This window comes from Sinohyriopsis cumingii, chromosome 1 (assembly GCF_028554795.1).
Source record: "Sinohyriopsis cumingii isolate HCF-2022 chromosome 1, ASM2855479v2, whole genome shotgun sequence".
Taxonomy (NCBI): Eukaryota; Metazoa; Mollusca; class Bivalvia; order Unionida; family Unionidae; genus Sinohyriopsis; species Sinohyriopsis cumingii.
In genome coordinates, this window is record NC_142961.1 from 3518059 (window position 1) to 3543116 (window position 25058).

Consider the following 25058-nt stretch of genomic DNA (forward strand, 5'->3'; position numbering starts at 1 on the left):
AATAATGCCTTGTAAATCACCTGAGATGACTAAACCACATATCTCTAATGCACTGATTGTTAATGTGGCTTCTTATTTTTCACTGCTTTAAACAGGTATCCCTTGTAAAACATCATTCGTTCCGTAAAATAGGTGGACAAGGTTTTGGCTTCAAAGGTTGTAAATCCCCATTTTTCCTGCTGATCTTGGACCATTCCTATTTATTCTATGGTTGTTGCAAATGTTCCTGCAGTAATGCTCACTCATTCTACTTTCTATTCAATTTCTGAAGCATTAATTTTGTACATTTTACTTATGACCATATTTGGCAACAGATAATAAAAAATCAGCACACTACAAGCAGATTAATAATGCAATTTATTATATAAATTCTTGCCAGATATAACTACCGCAGAGAAATTAACCTAATTACTTCCTTCAGATAAAGAGTGGAATCAACAGTATATCTCAAAATTCTATGAGACAAATTCCAAATTAAAGATAAATATATTCCGCTTAAAAATACACTCTTTTTAATTATCAATGCCTTTTTCCAGGTTGACAAAGTAAGCTAACAATGATGTTATTTAAAAAATTTAAACTGCATAATCTCTCTCGTAATAAACACATTTTTTTTAAAAAGCCTGTTATGTGGGATAAAAGATGGCTTTATAGTTCCTGAATCTGCACTATCACTTTGTGTATTTTCTAAAGTGGCCACATCCATTTCTGCAAGCGTCAACCACTGCCTACATATTGGCCATCTCAAACCTTAATTTATGGACTTAATAATAACTAACTGCCAAACCTTGGATTGACACAGTTCAATACATTCTTTCAGTCCATATGACAAAAGCTGCAAACACTACCTGAATGTTGTACAAATATCATTTATCAGCTTAGTTACAAATTTCTTATATTTTGGCCCAATTATCGTTCTTATGACATTATGTGAACACAAAAAACATTATGTTCCCAGCTTGGATCCAAGTGTGTATTTATACTGGGTTAAGCAATTAGGCGAACATTGCAAAATAAAAAAACTGATGCCCATAATTCCCCAAATGGCACTGAATCTTCAGGAATCAAAACGAAGCTTCGAGTCACATGAACTAATTTTGGACTAGTACAACTAAAAGCAATAATAAAGGAATGTAAAATGGGTTGGGCCACTTAGTATGTGCTTATGTGAAGAAAATTAAACTTTTACTCCATGTTGCAGCAGCAGTAAATTTCTTCATATATCCATCATATCATCTTTTGCAATTCAGCTGAAATGCCTTCTGTTATGCAAATTTAGTTGTGAAATGGGCATCTGCAGTAGATAGGATTGTATTTGATGTACAATCAGAAATAACCCCCAATTTTGTACGTCAGTTTAGTTTATCTAACTGGAATTTCTTTAGCTCCTTCATAAGTCTTGCCCACCCAACCCCTCCACCCCGCTATTTAACTTAAATGGCATTAGGCATAATCTGAACACATCATATTCATCAATAATACCCTGCAGATTGCCCAAAATGGCAAAGCCACATGTGTGCCAAGACTATAAAATCACACCGATTCCTGTTAAAATGTGGCTTATTATTTTTCACAGCCTTAAACAGATATCCCCAGTAGAACTTCGTTAACTACATGTACTCCGAAGTGGACATGAAAGATGTTTTGGTTTCAGAGGTTGAAAATCTCTATATTGTTACTGTATTTACATTGATTAGTGAGTAATGATCATTATTCATCTTTCAATCCATAACATTTCTGGAGCTTTAAGTTTGTACATGTTAATTATGACCAAATTCGACAACAACTAATAAGAAAATGAGAATAGGATGCTAATATGCAAAAATATTACAACTGAACCGCAGCATTTCTTGGACCATATTATAAGTTCAAAATTTGTTTTTACACAAACAACATAAAACATTTGCATTTTAAAAGTAATGTTCCTTTTGTAACACTGGTGCTAAAAAACACTGAGGCTTAACACCTTCCTGACTAGCAATTGATAAAGATGTTTGTTATATTTTGTGCTTCAATTGTGTGGCTTACAGTGAGGGACAAAAGGGGTGAACTAACAACACTGTTTATCGTATTTCAACTTTTGTTAAGGGGTGCAAAATAGAATATGTTTGAACTTTGCATATGTGTTTCATGGTTTCAAAAAGTGTCTTCTGTTAAGAAATACATGTTCTCAATTGCACTGGTAGTTTTTTTAAGGTCATCAATGATGCAGAAATATGGCAAATTTTGCAGTTTTTGGAAACATATGACACTTTACTTAGGAACAAAATTAAATGTTTATTTCAGTCTTTCACATATGTTTATACATGTTACAATGGACATAAAGTCACTGTTATGTCAAAATTATTTTATGCATTTACTGTGGTAAAAACATCAGTTCAGATGTAGTCAATACCTGACCATGATAAAGATGCAAGGTACTAATGAATGCTGACATACTTAAATTTTCTTGTTTCTCACATGGTCCCACATGCGACAATCAAAACAATATTCCAGTAAAAGGTTATTCATGCATGCCATTATATTCTATAACAGTATGAACTTGGTTCAGTGATTTAAAGTTGCTTTTCTTTCCCTGTGAATAGCCTCAACTATTTGGTAGCCTCAACAGTTCTCTCATGCTAATCAAAATCTAGGCCAGTTTAGTTACATATACATATATGCCGGTACTTTAAAAAAAAAAAATTTTCTTTTGCTTGTGTTGACTTTAACTGGTAGCAAAATAACCAAATTGTGCATGAAAATCGATCACTTCTGTTGATTATCAGAGGTTCCTTTAAACCGGTATTTACCAATAAAATCTGCCTCTGTACTGGAAAAAAGAGCCTTTTGGTATTCATGTACTGAGAAACTGTAAAATGTGTTTAACATCTTTAAACTTAACTGTCTCAACATCAAATTCTATAAGAAGCTGACTTCTTCTATTCATACAGTTTTAGTCCCATGTCCCTCCCGACTCTGACAAGTAATTGTCTGCAACAACATAGCGCCAGAATGAGAGTTGGCGAATCACTGATGGATTGCAAAGCTATGATATATGATTCAGGATAAAACAATACAGATTAAAGCACTCTTCTTTCCATTTCATAGACATTAATCCAAGTAGTAACTTTTTCCTATGTTCCGTTTGCATTGAAGAATCTGTAATCATTGCACAGCCATCAACAACTTAATTTTAAAAAATAATGGGTGCTTTGGATTATTTACATACTGTTTATGCTTTTATTTACTCTTGTTTAAAACAAATTAATAAATGTGTCTGTTGGAGGAGAGGGAACCAGCTTTGTTTGGAATTTTGCCAGTTTCTATTTATAGGTGATTGTAAGTCACATGATCTAGTCATGCAGACGGTTGAAGGCTTACACTTACACCAAGCAAGGAAACACTTATCAACTACTGATTTACTTTATTTAAAAAAAACCTCTGAACCGAAGTTGTTAATTGTGTATTGATTAAGTTGGTGACTGTAACAATATTGGAAAGGGATTACACTATAGTTTGTTCCACAAAGTAACATGAATTTTATTCTGGTTGTTATTCTGTCATTTTTTAGAGTAAAGTACCTAATTCGTTTTAAATATATAGTGTAAAATGAATTAGGTATTTTTCCTACATTTATTGATGCTGGCCTGATAATTTACCAAGTTACAGATAAGATAAAATTCGCAATGCTGTGTGGAATGAACTATACTGTTGTGGCATTGACATGTGACCCTGTCCATTATGAACACAGCACCTTAAAAGTCAGAAACGCATTCGTTCAATTTCCTTACTCTAAAGTAGTGTTTACAACATAATTTTCTCCACCCTATCCAAGTCATAAACCATGCATTGATGAGATTAATTGATTAGCACTTGTACCAGTAAAATTTATCATCGCCGATACAAGTACCAGTAGTAGTGAAAATGTCGTAAAATTTCTCAGTGATGGACATTAAAAGTTGCATTTCACCAAATTAAGTGGGTCCACATGTCACTTCGGACTTAAAATGTATGCCCAACATAATGGGGTTATCAACTTAACATAGGTAGTGATAAGCATGGAAAAATTGGCATAACAAAGAATTTTTCGTGACCAGATGAAAATGCTAAACATACACGGGTTCTTGAGATAACCAAGGTCAAGATAAGTAGGTCTGACTATACTTGGCAATCATCCTCAATTTTATACTACTACACTGCACTTTGTTTCCATGGTAACAAAAAAAACTGCATGCAGAAAAATCAAAAGGATCATATGGCATTTCTATACAAGATTGATACATGTATCAAGTTACCTTAAAAAGTTTGCAAGTTATGCTCTGGAAACAATTTTTTTTTAATGAAATGACAGCATTCAGACTGAAGGACATATTTTTAAAGCTGTACTCCACTGTATTACATATTGGGGTGGGGGTGAAGAAGGGAGGCAAAATGTAACTGGTTAGGTAGGAGGACAATGGATAAGCACAAGATAGATGAGCAATTATTGTTTTAAAATGACTGATTATGCATGACCATAGTTAACCTATATGCAGCTTGCTTGTAAAAACTAAATCTGTACCTGGGGCACCAAGATCAGCCAATACCTGTAAAGAGAGAAAAAAGCATTGATATGAATCAATATTCTGAATTCTAGTGGGTCTGAATAATTAAATTCTTTATTATGAACCCTGCAAGAAAAGATTAAATTACTTACATATATATAAACAGTATACATGTAAATGTACCAATGCATGGTTCTCTGAATAAAATAAAATATACAGTATATGGCTTCTCTGTTTTCACTACAGGTGTATTTCTCATTTAATATGCATCGATATTAGATGGTAACTGTGCCAATAAAGCACGAATTTTGCACCCGCATTTATTACCTATACATGTAGCAAATATTTTGGGGTACATGCATCATTTTCTTCAGCTAACTGGCCTGGTTGCTTGTAACACAGTTTGGTCTATAGCATGGTCAGGTTCACTGGCTCCCAACTACAATGTTAGAGATGGGGTCACACTGTATATATATATATATATATATATATATATATACACAAATTGAAACAAAACTGCAAGAAATTCAAACAATGACAATGGATAGCTTACACTAACCTAAAAACTTATTTGACTCACTGACCAAGCTACTCTCTGACTTCTATTTAAATAATAGGTCTCCCCATGTTCACTAGCCAAAGTGTCAATATGTTAACCTATCCACGCCTTGGTGGATCGATCCAATATTTCAGTGCTTCAGGTCTGTGAATTTCACCAGATGCAGTGGCAAGCCACCGCATCCGATTAAAATCAAGTTGTTCAAATCTGAAAACTGTTCCTCCAAGATTTTCCACTGTCTGTCCATGTTCGCAGATTGATCTACCAGGTGCAGATATGTTAACTCCCTGAGAAGGGTGAAATCACTATATATCAACACCAGCAGCACATCCACATTTACTGTGAAAGTCTGCAATGGTTTCATATCAGCAGTGGCATTCAACAAGTACCATTACATACAATTTTCCTGTCACCAAAGGACTGGACACTGGAATGAGCAACACATAAGGAATAGCTGGGTTAAAATGTAAGTGAAAAAGTTTTTACCAACCTTGATTATGCCAAGAATGTCAATATACTGTTTGAATTGCTAAAGACCATACTCTTCAACGTGAACAGCACTTAGGAGGAAGCAAACCCTTTTGCTCGGAGATCAATAGGAGTAAGAACAAAATGATAATAACCTGTCCACAAGCCATAACAGCAAAAACAACAAAAGGTTGAGGTACAAGACTCATTTATGTATTCTGGCTGCTTATTACAAAGCTCTGAAATCACTGAACCAGCCATCAGATGCCACAATGAAAATCATTCATGGCTGCATGAAACCATGGCTAGACACATCTGATGCTCAAAGATCAATCAGCTTTCTTACAAATATCTGGTTCTATATCGCACACAATCTTACAGTCTGGCTGAATGGTGCAGATACATGGACACTTACAGCAGCAGTGTTTAAACACCTTAATGCCTTTGATCAATGGTGCCTCCGCTGCATCCTCTAAATCATACAAGCCTAACATATCATGAATGGAGATATCACAGACAGAATCAAGCAACAGCTGGTCAAGATACCATTACGTTTAGATGTTTGCACTTCTTTGGCCAGCTTGTATCTGAAGCCAAAGGTGGAAAATCAGCAAGGGGTGGAAGCATCCAGTAGGATGGCCAACAAGCACATAACTTGAAATAGTGGAGAGCACCTGAGAGAGTTCAACCCTGGACTGCGCATCTGATGGCAAGAGGCACAATATCACATCTGCTGGTGCCAACAAGCATCTCAGGTGTCATGCTGATGATGAAACAAGCTGAACAGGTTCTCTTATTTACCTCATGGTTAGGTGCTCTCAGTTGTCTCATTCATTGTTAAAATACAAAAACGAGCTCATGGCAAGAACCCATTTCTCTGCACTCATAATAAACAGCACCTTCCTCAAAAGAAAAATAGAACAGCATTTAAATTAAATATTCCATAAAAAAAAACAATAAATGAACATTTTGCATGTGAAGCAACAACATCATTGATGTTGTGATTTTCACCCAAAATGCCAAAAGAAGTCTTTATCTGAAGACTACTGCTGACATTTGACAGTAAGCCTAATTCGAAAGTCAAAGTTTATCTCTATTCTCATCTGTATTAAAAGTCACAAATGGTAGTTGTAAAAGGCTATATGTCATTTTTCATAGAAATCCATGCAAAGTGAGCAAAAGTCAAACACATGGTCCATATAAAAATAAATTTGGACAAAACTGTCACCCCATTGCCTATCATTTTGCCCCAAAATGCAGAGAAAGCAAATTTTTACAGATGACACATTCACCATCCTTCCCCTTTGGCACAATGAGTGCTTTTATATTCTGAATACCAAATCAATTCTTGTATCTTTTTTTCTGCTCTTTGAGTACAGCTACAATTGGAACATAGTATTTCTATGCTTTTGATCAACAGCTGTGTCAATTTAATGATTATTTCTGTTTGCAATTATGTTTCATTCTACAAGATTCCTGCACAATGAAATAAAATTCCATGCATATTTAACCTGTCCAAGATTAGCATATATACTTGTGTATATGCTCATACACATATAAACCAATCCCCCAAACTGAATAGGTAACAACATTAAAAAGTGCATTACCCACAAGGCTAACACAAGACTGAAGTGTGTTGTTATGACCAGTTGTTTTTATCAGAATAGTTTTCTCACCAACAGCATTGACTGTTCTGTTGCTCAGAAGGTCAAAGGTCATAGGTGTCTCATCCATATTTTAGATTTGCGATGGTTTGGATAAGCATTCTCTTCTATGTTGGATGATAAACTTCTAAAGTGAATAAACTTTTTCTTCCTAGTCTTTTGGTAGTTTTGTGTGACCTTCTGACCTTCTTTCACTGTCTGAGACAGAAAACATGCCAATCATAACCCATGAAAACCAACTTACTGATGCAACAAATTTTGATGAATCTGCAGAGTTGCATTTGTCAACTTTTGTCATTTGCATAACATGCAGAAAAATTGCAATTCTTGTGACAATGCATCTGTTTTGTTGACATTCACTAACAAAATCACCAAGTTCTTACTCCTATTCAGGGAATTCAGTGATCCCAGTCCGACATGCCATATTTGTTTTTGACAGTTTATCAAATGCAGATTTGCCTTCACATACTTGCTTCTTGTGTGCACGAAATTTGCATGCTGCAACAGTTATTTGCTTCTGCATATTCAGAAACTTTAAGTTTGAACATGACATCATAAGCAGAATGCTTTCTTTTATTTCCACCACTATTCATTTTAACTAACTGCATAAACTTTCTAGACAGAATAAACTTTAATAACTTTTGATTGTGGTAGTATCCTACTTATGCTTTATCATGTAATTTTTGCATAGGTGGTTGGTTATCAAATTGCACTGGATAACCCTTTACTTCATGTAAGCACCTTTGGACACCTTTAACCTATTCTCATGGAAGTGTCTTTTGATGCTTCTATTCCATTTGCATGGAAGTGAGTTTTGACGCCTGCTGTAAACATCAGCCAGCCCACGAGAAGCTACTGGCTTGCTTTCTCACGTACCCACACTGACCAAAACTGACTCAAACCCATGCAGACAGAGGTGAGATGGCAATGATCCATAATGGTGAGGGCTTTAGACCACTCAGTCACTCGGGACCCCAATAAGATAGGTAAAGGCATAGCTGCCAACCTTCCAGGCTCGTAATTAGTGAAAATAGGGGTAAAAAGTGGTGAATTTGGACATGAATTAGTGAAAAATACCATGACAATAACTCCATCCGCTCTGACTGTCAATACTACACTATATCAAGATCGCAATATAAAACTAAAACACTACATACAGTGTAACCCCACTATAACATGGTAGTTGGGAGCCACAGAACCCGAACGTGTTGTAAGCAACCAGGTCATTTAGCTGAAGAAAATTATGCATGTACCAAAAAAAAAATTGCAGGGAGGGGGTGTAGGTAATAATGCGGGCGGTAAAATACGTGCTTCATTGGCACAGTTATCATCCTAAATCAATGCATATTAAATGAGAAATACACCTGTAGTGAAAACAGAGACGACATATATAGTAGTTTACTTTATTTAGAGAACCACGAATGTCTAATGTACAGCATGAATAGTATCAACAACATATACTCACCAGCGAACCTCATCATATATATTGAATCCACAATACAAGTGATTCCATCGAAAATATATACACACACAGCTTTAAAATATTCAATAATTTTGTCACAGGTCATATTGGTCTGAATTCAGTGGAAAAATATAGCACAATCACATAACAAATGACATAGCACATTTACTTTTCAGTACATCCCAAGTCAGTAAAAGTTAGTTTGTGTTTTAAGCTGCCATTAGTAGCGTTCGTAAGCACAAATATTTTCCCTACAAAAAGAAACTTTCACGGCACAGTTAATGTGTTCCATTCACATTGGAAAATGCAAAAGTCCATCAGATTCCATCACTTTCATTTAAGTTTGGTACGGACTTCCTTTGATGAAAAGTTCTTTGTTTTATTGAAAGATTGTAGTCGGCTTTCTTTTATGAAGGGTGCATGCATTACTAAAGTCACCACTAAAGGACAGCTTTGGAGAACCAAACAAATGCCCATTTCATATTGCAGCGGCAACATCAAATAACTGTATTGCATGATTGAGACTGATTTTTTTCCCCCATTTGCAGAGTACATTTTCATAACAATTGGTGCTTCATAAGTAATCTGTTTCCTTTGAAATTTCAGCAAACTATTTTATCTGGGTACATTTTTAAAAAGGAATTGGCCGTCGTTTGGATTATTCTAGTTACTGTCCCTCCATGCCTATTGAATAAATCAATAAGTAAGATGTAGATTATATATTTTATACAATTCTGGTAGCAACGTGATGCTGCCTTCCACGCATGTGTCTGAGTGAAAAGAAGAGGAATTTTCACTTACCATCCACATACAAATGTCAGTCTTTGTAAATATATTAATTATTAGCGAGCGACCAAAAATCCAATGAAAGATAGATTACGAGATAATACCTCGTCCAGTTGATCTCCGTTACCAGAAATCTCAACAACAAAAAAGAAGATATTTCATGACATTCTGATGCTATAACAATGTACTGTTGAGATGGTTTGTCAATATGGACAAAGAATTTTTTTATGTAACAGTAGATACATTTCAGTGCATTTTATCTCCAGTTTGTGGCTTCCTTTTATGTAGCTTCTGAATTTCTGCACTCTAAACCAACGGTTGTATATAAAAGTTTAAACAGCCAACAACGTTGCCAACAACAACAAAATTGCCGCATGGTATGTTTTGCTGCCAGTAAGGAAAAACAATCCAAACTGAAACATTGGCGAAGACCTACGCGATCTCAGAATAAACTTTTCATGCGTTATTTTTCATACTTTTAAGAAGAAAAAACTACTGTGTATGAGAAATATACATACAAAGTTTCACAAGCCACACCACAATCGTCTTGTATTATACATATGCGATCTCTTCCCCAAAATGATAATACAATTTTTACGGTTTTTTTCATACTTTTAAGAAAGTTTTTTTTGTGTACAAGAAAATACATGTATATGAAATTTCGGAAGCAACACCACAACCGCGTTATATCCGAATTCGTGTTATAACAGAGCGCGCTATAGCGGGGTCACACTGTATATGCAGAAATATATCTGCATTTCTATTTATTATGGTATTCATAAACTTCACTTGTTCTTGTGGTTATTTATCAAGACATGATACTGTGACAGACTTGAACTTCCTCAACTGCTTGATTGTAAATGTGTTTTCTAAACAGTTCAGACTTCTTGCCTGCTGTCTTATCTTGGTGACTAAAATTGCTGACAAATTTTCTGCAGCTAAGGAGGCCCTAAAGTCTGTCTTATTTTCCTCACTAAAGAAAATACTCTTTCACTGTCACTGTTGCTGTGAAGAATGCACAGGAGCTGCAGCACTTTTGGTTCTTCCACAGGAAAATTTGGAAGCAATTTTTTAGTCCGAGAACATTTGTCAGAACAAATGTTTAGCATGGTCTCCAGCTGATAAAAGTAGATTGTGTTCAACAGGAAAATTCACAAATAATGCTTCAGCACTGGTAGCTTGCAGGTCTTCTGCCAATGGCTTAAAATATTACAGAGCTGAAATCTGCGAATTCTTAATTTTCCCAATTTCCACGTGTTTCTTGCAACTGATGTGCTTCCTCACATCGTCTCTGCCACCATGCCCAATACTAAAATTTGTGGCACACTGTGTGCAAAAAGCATGATGTATATCAATGTTTAATGGCAGAATGCATGGCCAATTTTTGATATATTCCTAATTAAACTTCACTTTTTGAGCAATACATTTCTTTTTCCTTGGTGATAAAGACATTTTCAAGATCTTACATGTGATGCTAATCGGTATCACAAATCAGTGTTGGTGACGCATGCACAGAGCAAAATTCCAGTTAGGCCCCAGTTTCTCTCAAAAGCATTTGTAAAACTACTCTTATAGATTAAAATAGGCTAAAATGCTTGCTATCAGGCCAACTGTACTAATTGGCTGTAGTTCTATTAATAACGCGACCAGCAGTACCGGACTGTTTCAGCAACTGCCAATATAACAACTAGCGCTTAAAGGGAAATCGGTTATTTTATTAAAGATTTAAAATAATTGATAATTGAAGAATTCATGAATCGCTGAAAAAGTCCTGAAATTCACGCCAAATTTGTGAGGGTTGGCAGCTATGCAAAGGCTCTGATGTTGATGTAGGCATCACCTAGTTTTTATAATTTATCCATTTCAGGTGATTTAGTGATGTAGACTTAGACAAAGAACTGGCAAATTTTGAGTTTAAGAAATAGCACCTCAAGTTTTTCACATGGCTTCATTGGCTTGACGGTGACTGACTTCTCTCAAAATTTTAAAGCACATACAAAATTCTTCCATGAAAAATACCTAAACAACTGTAACGATCAGATTTTACTCTTAAAACTTTCTATCAATAACACCAAAAATGTAAAATGTTTAAAACTGATGTTGAACGTAATATATACTACACTGCTGTAACAGTTAACTGGCAGACCTATGAGTATGGAGTCAAACAGATAACAAGTCTTCTATTTATAGTGCACGGCACTGTGTAACTATGGTTCATGTATATGACCTGGGTACAAGTATACAATCTATGAGGTAAAGGATTAATTATTTGATAATTATTTATCATTGTTTCTTTTTTTGGGACTGATTCAGTTAACAAAAATATCACTGGCTGTCAGTGTGGATACTGTCAAGCAGGTGTGAAAGTTATGGCTTTGATTATAATTCAAAGTCTTTTGTTATATATTCATAGACTAATTTTTAAAAAAGACACTCATACTCATGTATTATCTTCCTCATCAGCCATCACAGATGAAAACCAAAGTCAAGACCTTTGATTATAAAAGCAATTTCAGAATTCTATCAGAGTGCAGGATTAACTAAACCTATCAACTTGTTCACTGACAAGCAACAAAATACGAATCCTGGTCAAAATGTATATGCACCTGCATAAGTTACTGTGTTCCTAGGCTTAATATAATACAAATATGCAGGTAGTGACCCCTGACTTGGACCTAAGGTCAATCAAATCTGGTTTTCAAACCAGTTCACTACAGCATGAGTCAAATTTACACTGCACCACTCCCTCAATAACTCGTGCCACGATAACACACAAACCTGCTTATAACGTGGGGTCAGGCGTGGATCCCAATTTTTTAAAACCACAAAATACCCAAAAAAAATCCACATTTCTTGAACTTGAAGAAAACCTCAGGATGAGAATGTACATTAAGTTTCATAACCTGCTTCAATTTAAGTTAGCAAGATTAGTGATTACAAAGTGCTAATGGATACCTGATGCTCGACAATTGATGCTGGCCCATCACATAAGCTATTCTGGTCTGTGTGTGTGTGTTTTGGACTTTTTTATGTAGCTTTAACAGTTTTTCAGTCATATCGCTACGATGTCTGCAGTGTGGTAGTTTATAGTGATGTCTAGCACTAGGGCATCATGCAACAGACATGTAGCATGATGTCCTACCCAGTCACATTATCTTAACACCATGCTGACCAGTCCTAACACTAATATCTTCATGCTGAGCACCAAGCAAGGCAGCTGTTAGTACCATTTCTTAAAGTCTTTGGGATCATTCAGCCAGGGTTAGAAACCCAATACATCTTGCATCCGTGCTGGACATTCTAACTATTTAGGCCACCAAAGCCGTATTCTGTCTGTCCTGTACAGCTAAAACTCAAATACTGAATTTTGTTGTTGTGGGGTTTAACGCCATTTTTCAGCACAAGATAGGCTATGCACGGCGGCCAGTATTAATGGTGGAGGAAGAACCTGGGAAAACCCCGGGAAGAACCACCAACCCACGAGAAGCTACTGGCAAGCTTTCTCACATACCCACAGTGGCCGAATCCTAGACTCAAGCCCACGCAGACAAAGGTGAGATGGCAGTGATCTGTACTGGATAGCACTTTAGACTACTCAGCCACGCGGGGCCCCTTGAATTTTGTATTAATACAATATATCTTATCAAGCCCAAATAAAACAAACTAACTCTCATGATAGTTAAAATCAAAATCCTGTAAAAATTCCCACATAAAACATTTCATGAACATATTTTCAAAAAATCTTCAATTGCATGTAATTGTTGATGTTGGCCAAGTTCAAAAATAAAATTCTTACATGAATCAGAAGCTCCAGTAATGTCTGAGAACACATATCATCTGTCTCTACATCAGATATTTTCTGAAAAATTGCTGTGAACAAGAAAATGTACATTAGTTAACAAGGTGATGAAACTATTATACAGTCACATAAAAATTAAAAGAGTTGCTAACCCACTACCAAACAGTATTATTATTTTCCAACTGGAAGAAAAACAATGATATTGCGTAACAATTATTTCAGATAATTTAATTTCAACTGCCAGAAGCATACTGGTGCAGGATTAACTAAACCTTTGTATATTTTTCAGAAAGGGACAGAAGAACATGAACACAATTAAAACTTTCAACTAGATGTGCATTTTCAGACATGCAGATCCACACAATTCAGGCAAGTTTTTATGAGCATGGGTTGTTTTTAGCTGACTAACAACAGACACCATCTCTCAGGCCCATTCAAGCAATAAAAGGTCAGAATGTTTCCAGCACATCAGTGAATGTCCAACACCAAAAACAGTGTTGCAAAAAAAAAGCCTAAACAAGTTCCATCCTCAAAATTTCCCCATTCAAACAAGAATTTCCCCAATATTCCAAAGGAAAAATGTTAATCCCTAGAATGCAACTACACTAAGAAAGTATCTAGTGTAAAAGTGTGAGAAAAATCTTATAAGCAGTGAGGGAAGAAATGCAATGATTAGCTGAATTCTCAAATATCCTTTTAGGAAGCAGTTTTCATGAATCAGGAGATGAAAATAGTAAAACTAGTTTATATCTGCAATTATCTGGCCTACAATGTTTCAAGAAAACTCTCCAAGCAGATGGGAGGAGAAACAATAGCAAGCTAAATTATCAAATTATATCCTTTGAAATTTTTTTAAAGAAACTTCCCAAAAAATGGGCTGAGGAAGGAAGTAAGACTTTACTGCACATATGCACCAACTTCTTATGTAGTCCACAAAGTTTCTGTAAAATCTTCCAAGCAGTGTGGAAGAAGTGACAAAGAAGTGATAAACTGAAGTCTCAAAATAATCATTTCTTGCCAACTTTTCCTAGAAATGACCTAAACAATCTACCCAAGGCAAAAAGTTAAACCTTATTGGTCATCTAAAAACCAACCATTTATCTAGTTTACAAAATTAAAATAAAATCCTTCAGCAGTTCAGGAGAAGCAATAAGAAGCTAAATTTTTAAATAACCCTTTCTGGAATCTTTTTTGAATTTATTCAAAAACAGACCAAAGGAAAATAGGAAATTTTATTGCTTATCTGCATCAACCTCATATCTAAAACTTAACTTACAAACTTTATATAAAATCCACCAAGCAATGTGGGAGACGACATAATAAAATTGATTTTAAAAATACCTTCTTAACAACTGTGCAAAAAATGGATCGTAAAAAATGAAGAAAGGCCTTACTTAACATACACACCAACCACATATCTAGCCAACCAAGTTTCTAAAAAAATCCTCCACACAGTGTGGGAAAAGATGCACTCATAAAATGGGCTCCCAATATTTAACGTAATTACCATATCTTTTGCAGCAACATCCTCAAATCAAGACCAGAAAAAAAGTATGACCTTGTTGCAAATATAAACCAAAAATATACAGCTTACAAAAATTTCAATTCCTCCAAGCATTGCTGGCGAACCAATGACAAGCTAAATTGCTGAAATACCCCCATTTCTCAACAATATTTAAAGAATTTTTCCACAACATTGGGTCAAAGAAAAAGGTAAAATCTTATCAAAATATCCCCTTTTCCCAACAATGTTAAAGAATTTTTCCATAGAGCTGAGTCAAAAGAAAAGAGTAAAACCTTACCATACTTCTGCAAAGCTACTGACCTTGCAAACAAAGTTTCAATAAAATCCTTCAGTAGAGAGAGAAGCAATGACCACAGGAATTTTCCAAAATATCTTTTAATCGACAATTATTCAAGAAATTGCACCAAGAATGGGCCAGTGAGGAAAACATTTTGTTCATACACACCACCTACCTCTCTAGCCTTCAAAGTTAAATAAAAAACCCTCTGTCTATGTACATAATAATAATAATAATATTAATAATAATAATAATAAAGACTTTATTTAGAGAAGGTAACTCAATTAATTACAGAACAAAACTACCTTGAGGCCTTATATCTGTTATGTACAATATATACAGTATGATGTAAAGAATCTGGCTTGACATTAAATAATGAATTTTAAAATTCAAAGTATCAAGCCTGGAACACGTGCACAGGCATCTGTGAAAACATAAACATATATAAAACATAAAATATCATCCTGTATTGAAAAATTCAGCTATGAAAATGATGCAAAATTACAGAAAAACAGGTGGTATTTTTTGTACTAGAACTGTTCAATTTTCTAAAGATTTCATCCATTTAAGACATTGATTATGAAAAGAAGAAATGCTGGCAGCCTGCCTTATGTCACTGGGAATGTTGTTCCATACCAGTGGACCAGTATATTGAAAACTTTTTTTTTTTAACAATTCCTTCTTTGGCCTTGGTATAATGTAATTTTTACTTCTTATGGACCTTAAATTCGTAGTACCATGCTTTGATAGACAGGAATGGCTTTTCTGCATATTTTATTCATCAATCTGGCCTTTGAAAGAAATATTCTTTCATGTATTGTTAAAACCTTTATATTATTCATTGCATCCTGAAAATTGTCTATACATTGATCTAAAATTAAATGGCAAGCCCTCTTCTGGAGTCTTAAAAGTGTTGTTATGTTTGAATTAGAGATATTATTCCAAATTATACTAAAGTAGTCGAGATATGGTTGAATATAACTTTTATAAAACATGACCCTATACTGAAGAGGAATGCATGTTTTAATTTTCTTCAGTAGCCAAAGAAAAGAATTAACCTTGTTTGAAACATGTTTAATGTGAAAAGACCAAGTAAGATTGTTATCTATGAATACATCAAAGCTTTTGTAAGGGTCATTTAGTTAATGACAATTTGAATGCTAATGTCCTGTGATCATAGTCTGCACTTTCATTTATAAAGTTCAGAACTTGAGATTAGTTCATATATAAAGTTCATATATACATCAATTGATCCAACAAGGACAATAGTTCTGATAAAAGGTCATACTAACCTATATCCTGACTGGCTAGAATGGAACAATTGACTTGTTTAATGCAAAATGATTTCAAAATATATAGATGATTTACTGAAAGCCTTTTATTTCATTCTTGCTACTGTATGTTAACCTTCTACATAAGTGCATTACTGTGCAGAATTGGGCATTCTGAATGGTACTACTGGTCTTGTAAAAGAGTTGTATGATAGGATTGATATTTTTATTTAATTTTAGTCATTTGTTGGGATTATTGCACTCTAACAAGACATTTGGATTAACAGCTGTATTGGAATTATTATGAATTCATTCAAAGACATTTGGATTAACAGCTGTATTTGAATTATTATGAATTCATTCAAAGACATTTGGATTTCTAGCTGTATTGAACTGACATGAATTCTTTTAAAAGATATTTGGGTTTATAACAGTGATTCTTCTGTATTGTTGGTACATCAGTACAATACAGTCATCATTTGGAATACCTTTGGAATGTATTCGGATTACTTTCAACTATTGGAATCAATAGAACTTTAAGGGCTTTAGGAATTCATTTACCATACTGTATATTATTTTTACTTCTTTCACTTCTGTATTTCTGAAAATAAATTGAAATTAAATCATACAAAACCTGTTCAAAATCAGTCTTTCTTGTTACAAAGTTAAAGACACTAAACTCATAACACTCACAAATGTGTGGGAGATGAAGTGAGGATGAACTCAATTCTCAAAATACCCCTTTTATGAACAATTTTAGTGAAATTTAAAATAAGTACTCTAAATAGTATATTAACATATGAATACAGGATCAATTTTACAAGTGAAGCCTCAGAAAAAAATCACCCGCTCAGTCTGAGCCTGAGTCATCTAAATATAAGACATCTATCTTAAATATTACACAGACAATAAAATTGCTTCCAAGATAACATGAAAATACTGAATGCAGAAAATTCCAAGTATCACAGGCATCTCCACACAACTTGTTTAACGTGTGTACCAAATACCAAGTCTGGCCAAATACAGCAGTCTTAAGCAGCCATTTATGGGTAAGCAACATCAAACTTTGTTTTGGAACAAATATCATACATCAACTCTTATTATTACTACTATTATTATTATTGTTGTTGTTGTTGTTGATGTGATCATTGCTGTTACTACTACTTTAATCAACTGGTTTTCTGAGACAAATCATCAATTTATATTTCTAACATTTTCTTCTTCTTTTTAAACTCCTTCACTGAGAATATTTTTCAGACAATTTACACAATTTCCTATTCAAGAGAATTCACCATATAAAATTATCATACTGAAATTCTTGTGTAAAAGGGTTTCAATAATATATTTCTACAAGCCTGCCCACATTTCATTACATTATCTGCTTATGTAAATTGTAAGGAGGCAGCTAGCTCAGTTGCTTGTGAATTGCAGCCTGATTAAAAGACTTAACACTAAATGCTGATCTGCCAACCCAAACAAGACTGTCTCAGTAAAGACAGTTGATATTTTTCCATTCTGACCAGTTTTTAGTAAGATGTAACAAATTAACATATGCCACTATTAAAAAGTTGGAAAACATGTGTTTAAAAAGTTTGGTATTTGAAACTGATGCAGCAATGGTAAACAATTTGTTCAGCTGAACATTTTATAAAGTACACACAGACCTTATTTACCTCTGGTATAGCTGCACAAACTTCAGTTTCAAACCCTATGCAGGGCTAATTGCTATCTCTCAACCTGACATAATTCTTTAAAAAAATTCAATATCACATGACAATGCCAATCATTTCTCCCACCACAAGACATACTCAAACCAACATGTGATGTCTAATAAGCGTAACTGTTGCCCATCCTGCTTTTATTCACAAGAATCTGAATACTCCTTCTATTCTTCTCTAATGATTATTAACATTTCTTAAGAGACTTATTGTCTTCAGCATGTACTGCTTGCTGGTTGCCATTTTTGTTTAATTATATAATCAACGGTTTGATCATGCAGACATTCTGCAAGAAATACGTGCAGTTTAAAGCATCTTAAGTACCACTGTAAAGTTAATCTGGTTCCCTGACTAACTCCACCATCTAATATGAAACCTGATCAGAACCAAGCAGGGAAGAGTCAATAATCAAGATTTTACTGCAGCAATCAGGCTGCCATAGTGTCTGTTTTTATTTCTTAAGTCCATATTTTGAGGATCATTTTTGTAAGACAGCAAAATCATAATGGTTGGCAGGTCTGTAAACAAAGAAAGTGTCAACCCAGTGATTGACAGATCATTCTTCTTCAAAGATAAATATTAAACTGAAACACTGGTTCTATAACTCCCACCATGTATTTATTATCATACATGCATTTTTGTCCTTAGATCTATGTTCTTGCCAAATATGTCATAGCACTGCTTGAAAAATTTTAAATAACAGAAGATCCTTCATGAAATAGTGACTGTAAAATGACTGTAAATTGATCCATTATATATTTTTGGATTCAAAAAAGCATCCCATTTTATTAAATGTTTGTTCACATCTTCATCTTACACATGGATTGATTTTTAAAAAAGATCTGGTATGCACATTATGAATATTTGTTCATTTTTCTCAGTGGTAGAAATCATAATGTAGATAACAATGTTTATCTGTTGGATTACAGTATAGATCAAAAAAAAAATATTGTAGTAGCCTGGAATGTGATTCTTTCCTTGGAGTATTCCATTATAAACTTAATAGTTTTGTGGCATGCAGCATCAATGGAATTTTTGTAATTTCAACTCTGTTCTAGTCCAGATTATACAAATATTGTCAATAAACCTTAAAGAAACAAAAGATTTATAGGGTGCCGAGTTCAACTAGTTTGCCCATAAAGAAACTGGCATAAGATGGGGCCACAAAAGCAGATGACCACTTATTACATGACCTTTAAAGAATAAATGCCACGGCAGGAAGGGGCAAATATCTGCTGAGACCTGTTAAATAAAGTTAAACATCTGGGCAGGTCAGACAGTACCTTGAATAATTGTAAAGTTAATCTTCAGAAACAAAACTGTTTCTGGGCAGACAGACAGATGGACATAGCAACATCTATTTTCATCTGTATTACATACTGGGGTGGAAGGAGATAAAAAAAGGGGCAGTGTTCTAAATGTAGGGGAGGCTAATGAAGTAAACAAAACTATGGATGCATTCAACTGAATTTTGCACAATCTCTAAGAAATCATCTCAAATCCCACATCTTATAACAGAGCCAAGAAATGCATATGGAGTTCAGTAAACTTTCAAGCAGCGTAAAATGAATTCCCCCAAATATATCCATTTCAGAAAAATATGGCGCCTTTCATATAAAGTGTTATACAAAATGCAGATCTAAATAAAAATGGTAAACCTGGCTGTCTAAATTTTACTGATTTCCAAATAATATAATGTGCATGTCACACTGCAAATCAAATTCTTTGATTATAACCTTAAACTTAAATGTTTAAAGGTAACTTGGACAACAGTATTAGAACATTCCCTAAGCTCTTGTTATGCATATTTGATTAAATTAAATTATTTGTTTGTTAGTTTTTAAAAATTTTAAGTCTTTTAGAAACTACTGCAATGTAATTTTGTTGACTGAATTCGATATTGTCTAGAACAGAGTTCAGTTCTGACTAATTTGTTTATTATTTTTGACGTAAACAACTAATAGTAGAGACACTGTATCAAATGCTGACCTAGTTCACAACCTTGTTTCAAAACAGTATCAGTTTTAGTAAACAACACTTTTATTATTTTTTTTAATTCTTTCTTAGAGTAAGAATTATTAAGTTAAGTCAAGGCCATACCAAGACAACGTGATAATTATCATGTAACAAACTTCCATTTCTTCTGAAAAGATGAACTCTTGAACTCCATCTGGGAATCTGTTTTGCATCTAAGTTAGCCTTATACCTAATGTTTTGTATAGAAGTGGTCAGTAGGCTTTAAACTTTTCACATGTTGTGTTGTTGTGACTAGTTTGGGCTGAGATTTTATTTTTCTCAAAATACTTAATTTCAAGTGATTGGTTTTCCCTGGAAATACTAGTGCTCTAAATTCATTATTGGACAAGGACATTTATCAAAAGATATACAGAGTTCAAAAACTGGAATAATATCTTCTGTGATTCTACAAGAGAATGTTGACACTGCAGCACTTTGCTGACTATTAATGATGTCATCATCTTCTATTTTGGATTTCATCAGGATTTGAACTCAGTTTCATTCAGGACTTAAAATTACTAGGACTTCTAGTTTTTTAATTCTTGGATTATTTTTGGATTTGATTCCTAAAACCGTAAGTTCTTTTTTTCTCATTTTTCACTTGATATTCTAGGGACATAAATTATCTGTAAAATTTTACAAAGCTTGTTGTCTTCACTTTTTTTGTTACTTTTTGTAAGAACCTAGACTCATAACACTCTGGTAGCTGGGTAATTCACACTGGCTATATTTGATCTGCCCCTCTACCTGACATTGGACAACACCCCCAAACTGCCCTGTTAGGTTAAAATCTTAACCTGATGCTTCCAATTTTATGGAATACCATAAGTATCTTTTAAGATTACCTCTCTGGTGACCATATTCAGAAACTGACAATAGCAGTCATCTGTTTGCCAAAATAATCCATCAGTAATAGCTATTATTCAAATATGCTAAGAAAATACCTGAAAAGATATGAATGAATCCAAAGTCAAACAACCATTGGATAGCGTCTGGTCCATTATTAGTCTTTGCCACATCCTGGACTGCTGCAAGCAAATCTTCTATTGTAGTCTGACCAATTCTACTGCCATCCCACAGTTGAATTTCCTGAACAAAATATCCAAATTTACAGGGTATTAACTGAGTCATGAGAATAATGGACACATGGTCATGTGAGAAAACTAAAGTGAAATAATAAAAAAAGTCCCAAATATCAGACAGTTTAATATATACCCAATAAATCTAACTTAGGACTAATGCAGTGCTGCACCTTGAGCACAGAATTGCAGGTTCCCTGTAATTTTAGTCCTGTGTCTCCCATATCTGGAGTCCTATGAGCCTCCTTGGAAACTTATTAATAATTCTAAGTATGTATATTTTTTAGAGAAAAATTTAAAAATCCACCATATACAATTTTTCTTTGGTGCATGTCCATGGCACAAATATATGTAATTAAAAACATGTACAAATAACTTCCATACCTATGTAAGTACTAGTAATTAAAGATGCCAATAGGTGCCCAGCTACATGGGTATCTGCCCACTGATTAATAACCCGGGTAATAAAATGGACAACCATGTATCTCTTGGGTAATACAATGGACAACCATCTACCCTTGCGTAATACAATGGACAACCATGTACCCCTTGGGTAATACAATGGACAACCATGTACCCCTTTAAAAATAAAAGTTATCAAGTTCAGATGGAGATTTAGAATAATGATTACAGTTCGAGGCTTGTGTCATGCGCACATTTATTCAGCGTCACAGGGGCTCGTATTGTTGCTTACAATTTACTTGTCATACACGTACTATATAATAATACAACAGAGGACACTTCTCTCCTTTCTCGCACAACCTATTTAAGAATGAACGCTGATTTTTCAAGCTAGATTTCATGTTTTCAGTAGCATGATACATTTTGTACCTATGCTTAGCTCAGGCATTCAACTTTGTATGCCTGACCAAAGTTTGGCTTATTATCATAACTTCAAGGAATGCCAGACCATTTTTCCCATGACACTGCTTGACATTGCCAACCCATTATCTCGCTGCTTAATATACAAGTGCGAGTCACTGAATGGAATACTGCCCCATCATTGGCCAAAGGAAAATGACATACTGCACTTATTTACAACTTATTTTTTTATTATTATATAGTACATAAATGATTGACCATTACACTGGAAACAAAAATACAAGCCCCTGTGTTCCTTGTTAGACCTCCGTCTAATTTCTGTATTTTCTATTTATAGTATATACATCAAACAGTTCAAAGAACACAGACGGGTTTCTTGAATAACCATGTGCCACATATTAATGCTATTTTGATACCACTTATATAGCAGACCAATCTAAATTGAAATTAAATGGTGCCAGATACTAAATAAACATGCTATATCGATGTGACTGATGGATGTTATATGACTGAAACATGACGCACTGGAAGAGAACAAATCAACAGCACTTTAAAAAGTTTGAAATAAGAAATCGATTGTGATGTAATACAACAATCATCATTTGTGGCCTTTAGGACTATTTGCAAAAATTACTGTAGACTTGTTAAAGTGAGTGTTATGCATAAACAATTTATCAATTTCTTCTGTGTCTATACTCTTGTACCAACTACTAATCCACTTGGATTTTACTGATTTGTAGCAAAAACTTCAACTGCAAATCCAGGTAAGTAGCAAAATTAAGGTACATTTTCATGCTTTCCTGTAATAATGGCATGTAATATACAGATTGCTCTTTTATGCTCAGATTATGCCTTTTTTCCACTAATATTAGTAATTATGCTTATACCTCTCTTGGGGGATGGCATGCGTGAACCTACAACAAAGCAGTTTAGGTTCACATTTAATACAATTTGATTGGATACCCAGGTAGCTGATCGTTAGGATCGATGGGTACCAGGTAGAAGTTTTTTAAAATTCTGGCATATCTACTAGTGATCAATTTTCAGCTGACTAATTTAACTTAAAACGATGAACTGTTAATTGAAACATGCAAGGTTTGTTCATTTGTCAAGTTTCTATGCAAAGTTACTGACGGCCGAAAGTGCAATATATAGTAAATGCATCGTATTTGTTACAGACAATCCACATTCTCATGGTAGACCTTAATCCTTTTCATTCTGTGCCCATCACAAGCAGGACATAGTGGTTATCATGGACTGTCCATGTTGTATCTTGTAGTGGATGGATTAAGTTTTATCGCCCCAGTTTGAAGTCACAGCAATATAATTATGAAATTGTGGACATCCCCTACATCGCATGGAACTTACCTGTTGGCTCAGCTGCAGTACACAGTACAAAGTGCTCAATTTCAGTTACACACAATGCCATTTCATTTTCAAAGAGATTCCCACTAATACACAATTACATACAAATTTCCTGATAGATGACAGATTTCCAAGCAAAAAATGATGAGACCAGTTAGGCGTTTCTTAAAATATCTCAAGTTTCAATTATAGTAACTTCAATGAGAGAGAGAGGAGAGAGGGAGACTCTGCTTTAAACAAATAAAAGGAAAAAGAAATCACACGAAAGTATCATCCTGTTTCACTCTGCCAGTTCCTTAAATTGTTTGCTTAACATGTTCCCACACAATGAAATATACACAGCACTGTCAAACATGCAACTACTGTTAGGCAAGCCTGTTTAGTATTTGCAACCCAAATATAAAATATATATGTCCATATGACACATTTTTTCTGGAGCTAGACATGTGTTTACCATTATAAGTGACCTACATCTTTTTAGCAGGCTTCAGAAGCATATGATGCTACATTATATAACCAACAGAATAATAAATATACTTAGGAATGCTGGTGTGGCATCTGATGAGTTTACGTGGAGTACATGTATTACAAAACGGACAGGTGAAAGTCATGAAAAAGTATATTCACTTAAATGTTTTTGATAGGAGATAAATTATTTTCAGTTAATGCAGATGAAAGTTTGGCACATTACATTCTTTCAATATACATGACAATTAATGCAGTAGCAGTTAATTTTTGACAGATATCCAGCATATCATCATCTTTTGCAATTCAAAAGAAGTGTCCACTATTATGCAAACTTAGTTGTGGTATCTGTGGTAGATATGAGTGTATTTACAGTTCTGGATGTCTATTATGATAGGCTTTATCTCAGTTGGATTCCTCCTTGTTCATACCCCCCCCGCAACTTGTTAACCTAGTAATGTATTACGCATAAGCTGAACACATTATATTTTTCATTAATGCCTTGTATATCACCCAAAATGGCTGAAACAGGTGTTTGCCAAGGATATAAACTCTATCTCAAACTGCATTGATTGTTATAATTGTGGCTTCATATTTTTCACAGCTTTAAACATTTATCCTTTGTAAAATGCTTTTTATTCCAAACTTGATTTATATGAGGTTTTGGCATCAGAGGTTGTAAATCCCTGTTTATCTTGAACCATTCATATTCATTTTGAGACCACTGGAAATGTTATTGCAGTAATGGTTGCTAATTTGACATTATGTCTATTAAATTTCAGAAACTTTAAGTTCACACATGTTAATTATGAACAAATATGACAAGAGATAAAAAGAAAATAACAAAAGCATGCAACTAGCAGGTTACTAACCTAATATATTACATAATTTCTCCAGTACATCCATGATATCATCTTTTGCATTTCAACAAAAATGCATACTACTGTGCAAACATTGTCATGAAATGAGTACCATGGTAAATATAATTGTTGTTAACTCATTCAGCCCCAATCCTGCCTGTAGGTGTGATGAGGCTGTACCCTACTTCCGAGCTCTGCAGCATCAAGGTCATTTAAGATACACCAAAGTGGGTGGTATTACAAAAAAGCAGACAAATATAGCTATACAGTGATATCAAATAATCTGGACGTTCTAGTTACACTACAAAATAAAGAGAGAAAAACCTAATTTTTTGGACCGTTTTTTTCCCGACCCAAAATTCGCCTGTGGTTGGAATCCGATTTTGTATCTGGATT

At 34.4% G+C, this 25058-nt stretch overlaps 1 protein-coding gene across 1 annotated transcript in view; it reads right to left on the bottom strand.

The window, feature by feature from the left end:
* LOC149806328 (uncharacterized) overlaps positions 1-25058 on the bottom strand; it is a 237878-nt gene that overhangs the window by 202153 nt on the left and 10667 nt on the right. Inside the window, exons 3-5 of the mRNA XM_089951266.1 lie at positions 21016-21160; positions 13262-13335; positions 4544-4568 (exon numbers count right to left, since the gene is read on the bottom strand). Of these exons, the coding sequence (XP_089807392.1) occupies positions 4544-4568; positions 13262-13335; positions 21016-21160 (244 nt within the window). The remainder of the gene's footprint in view (positions 1-4543; positions 4569-13261; positions 13336-21015; positions 21161-25058) is intronic.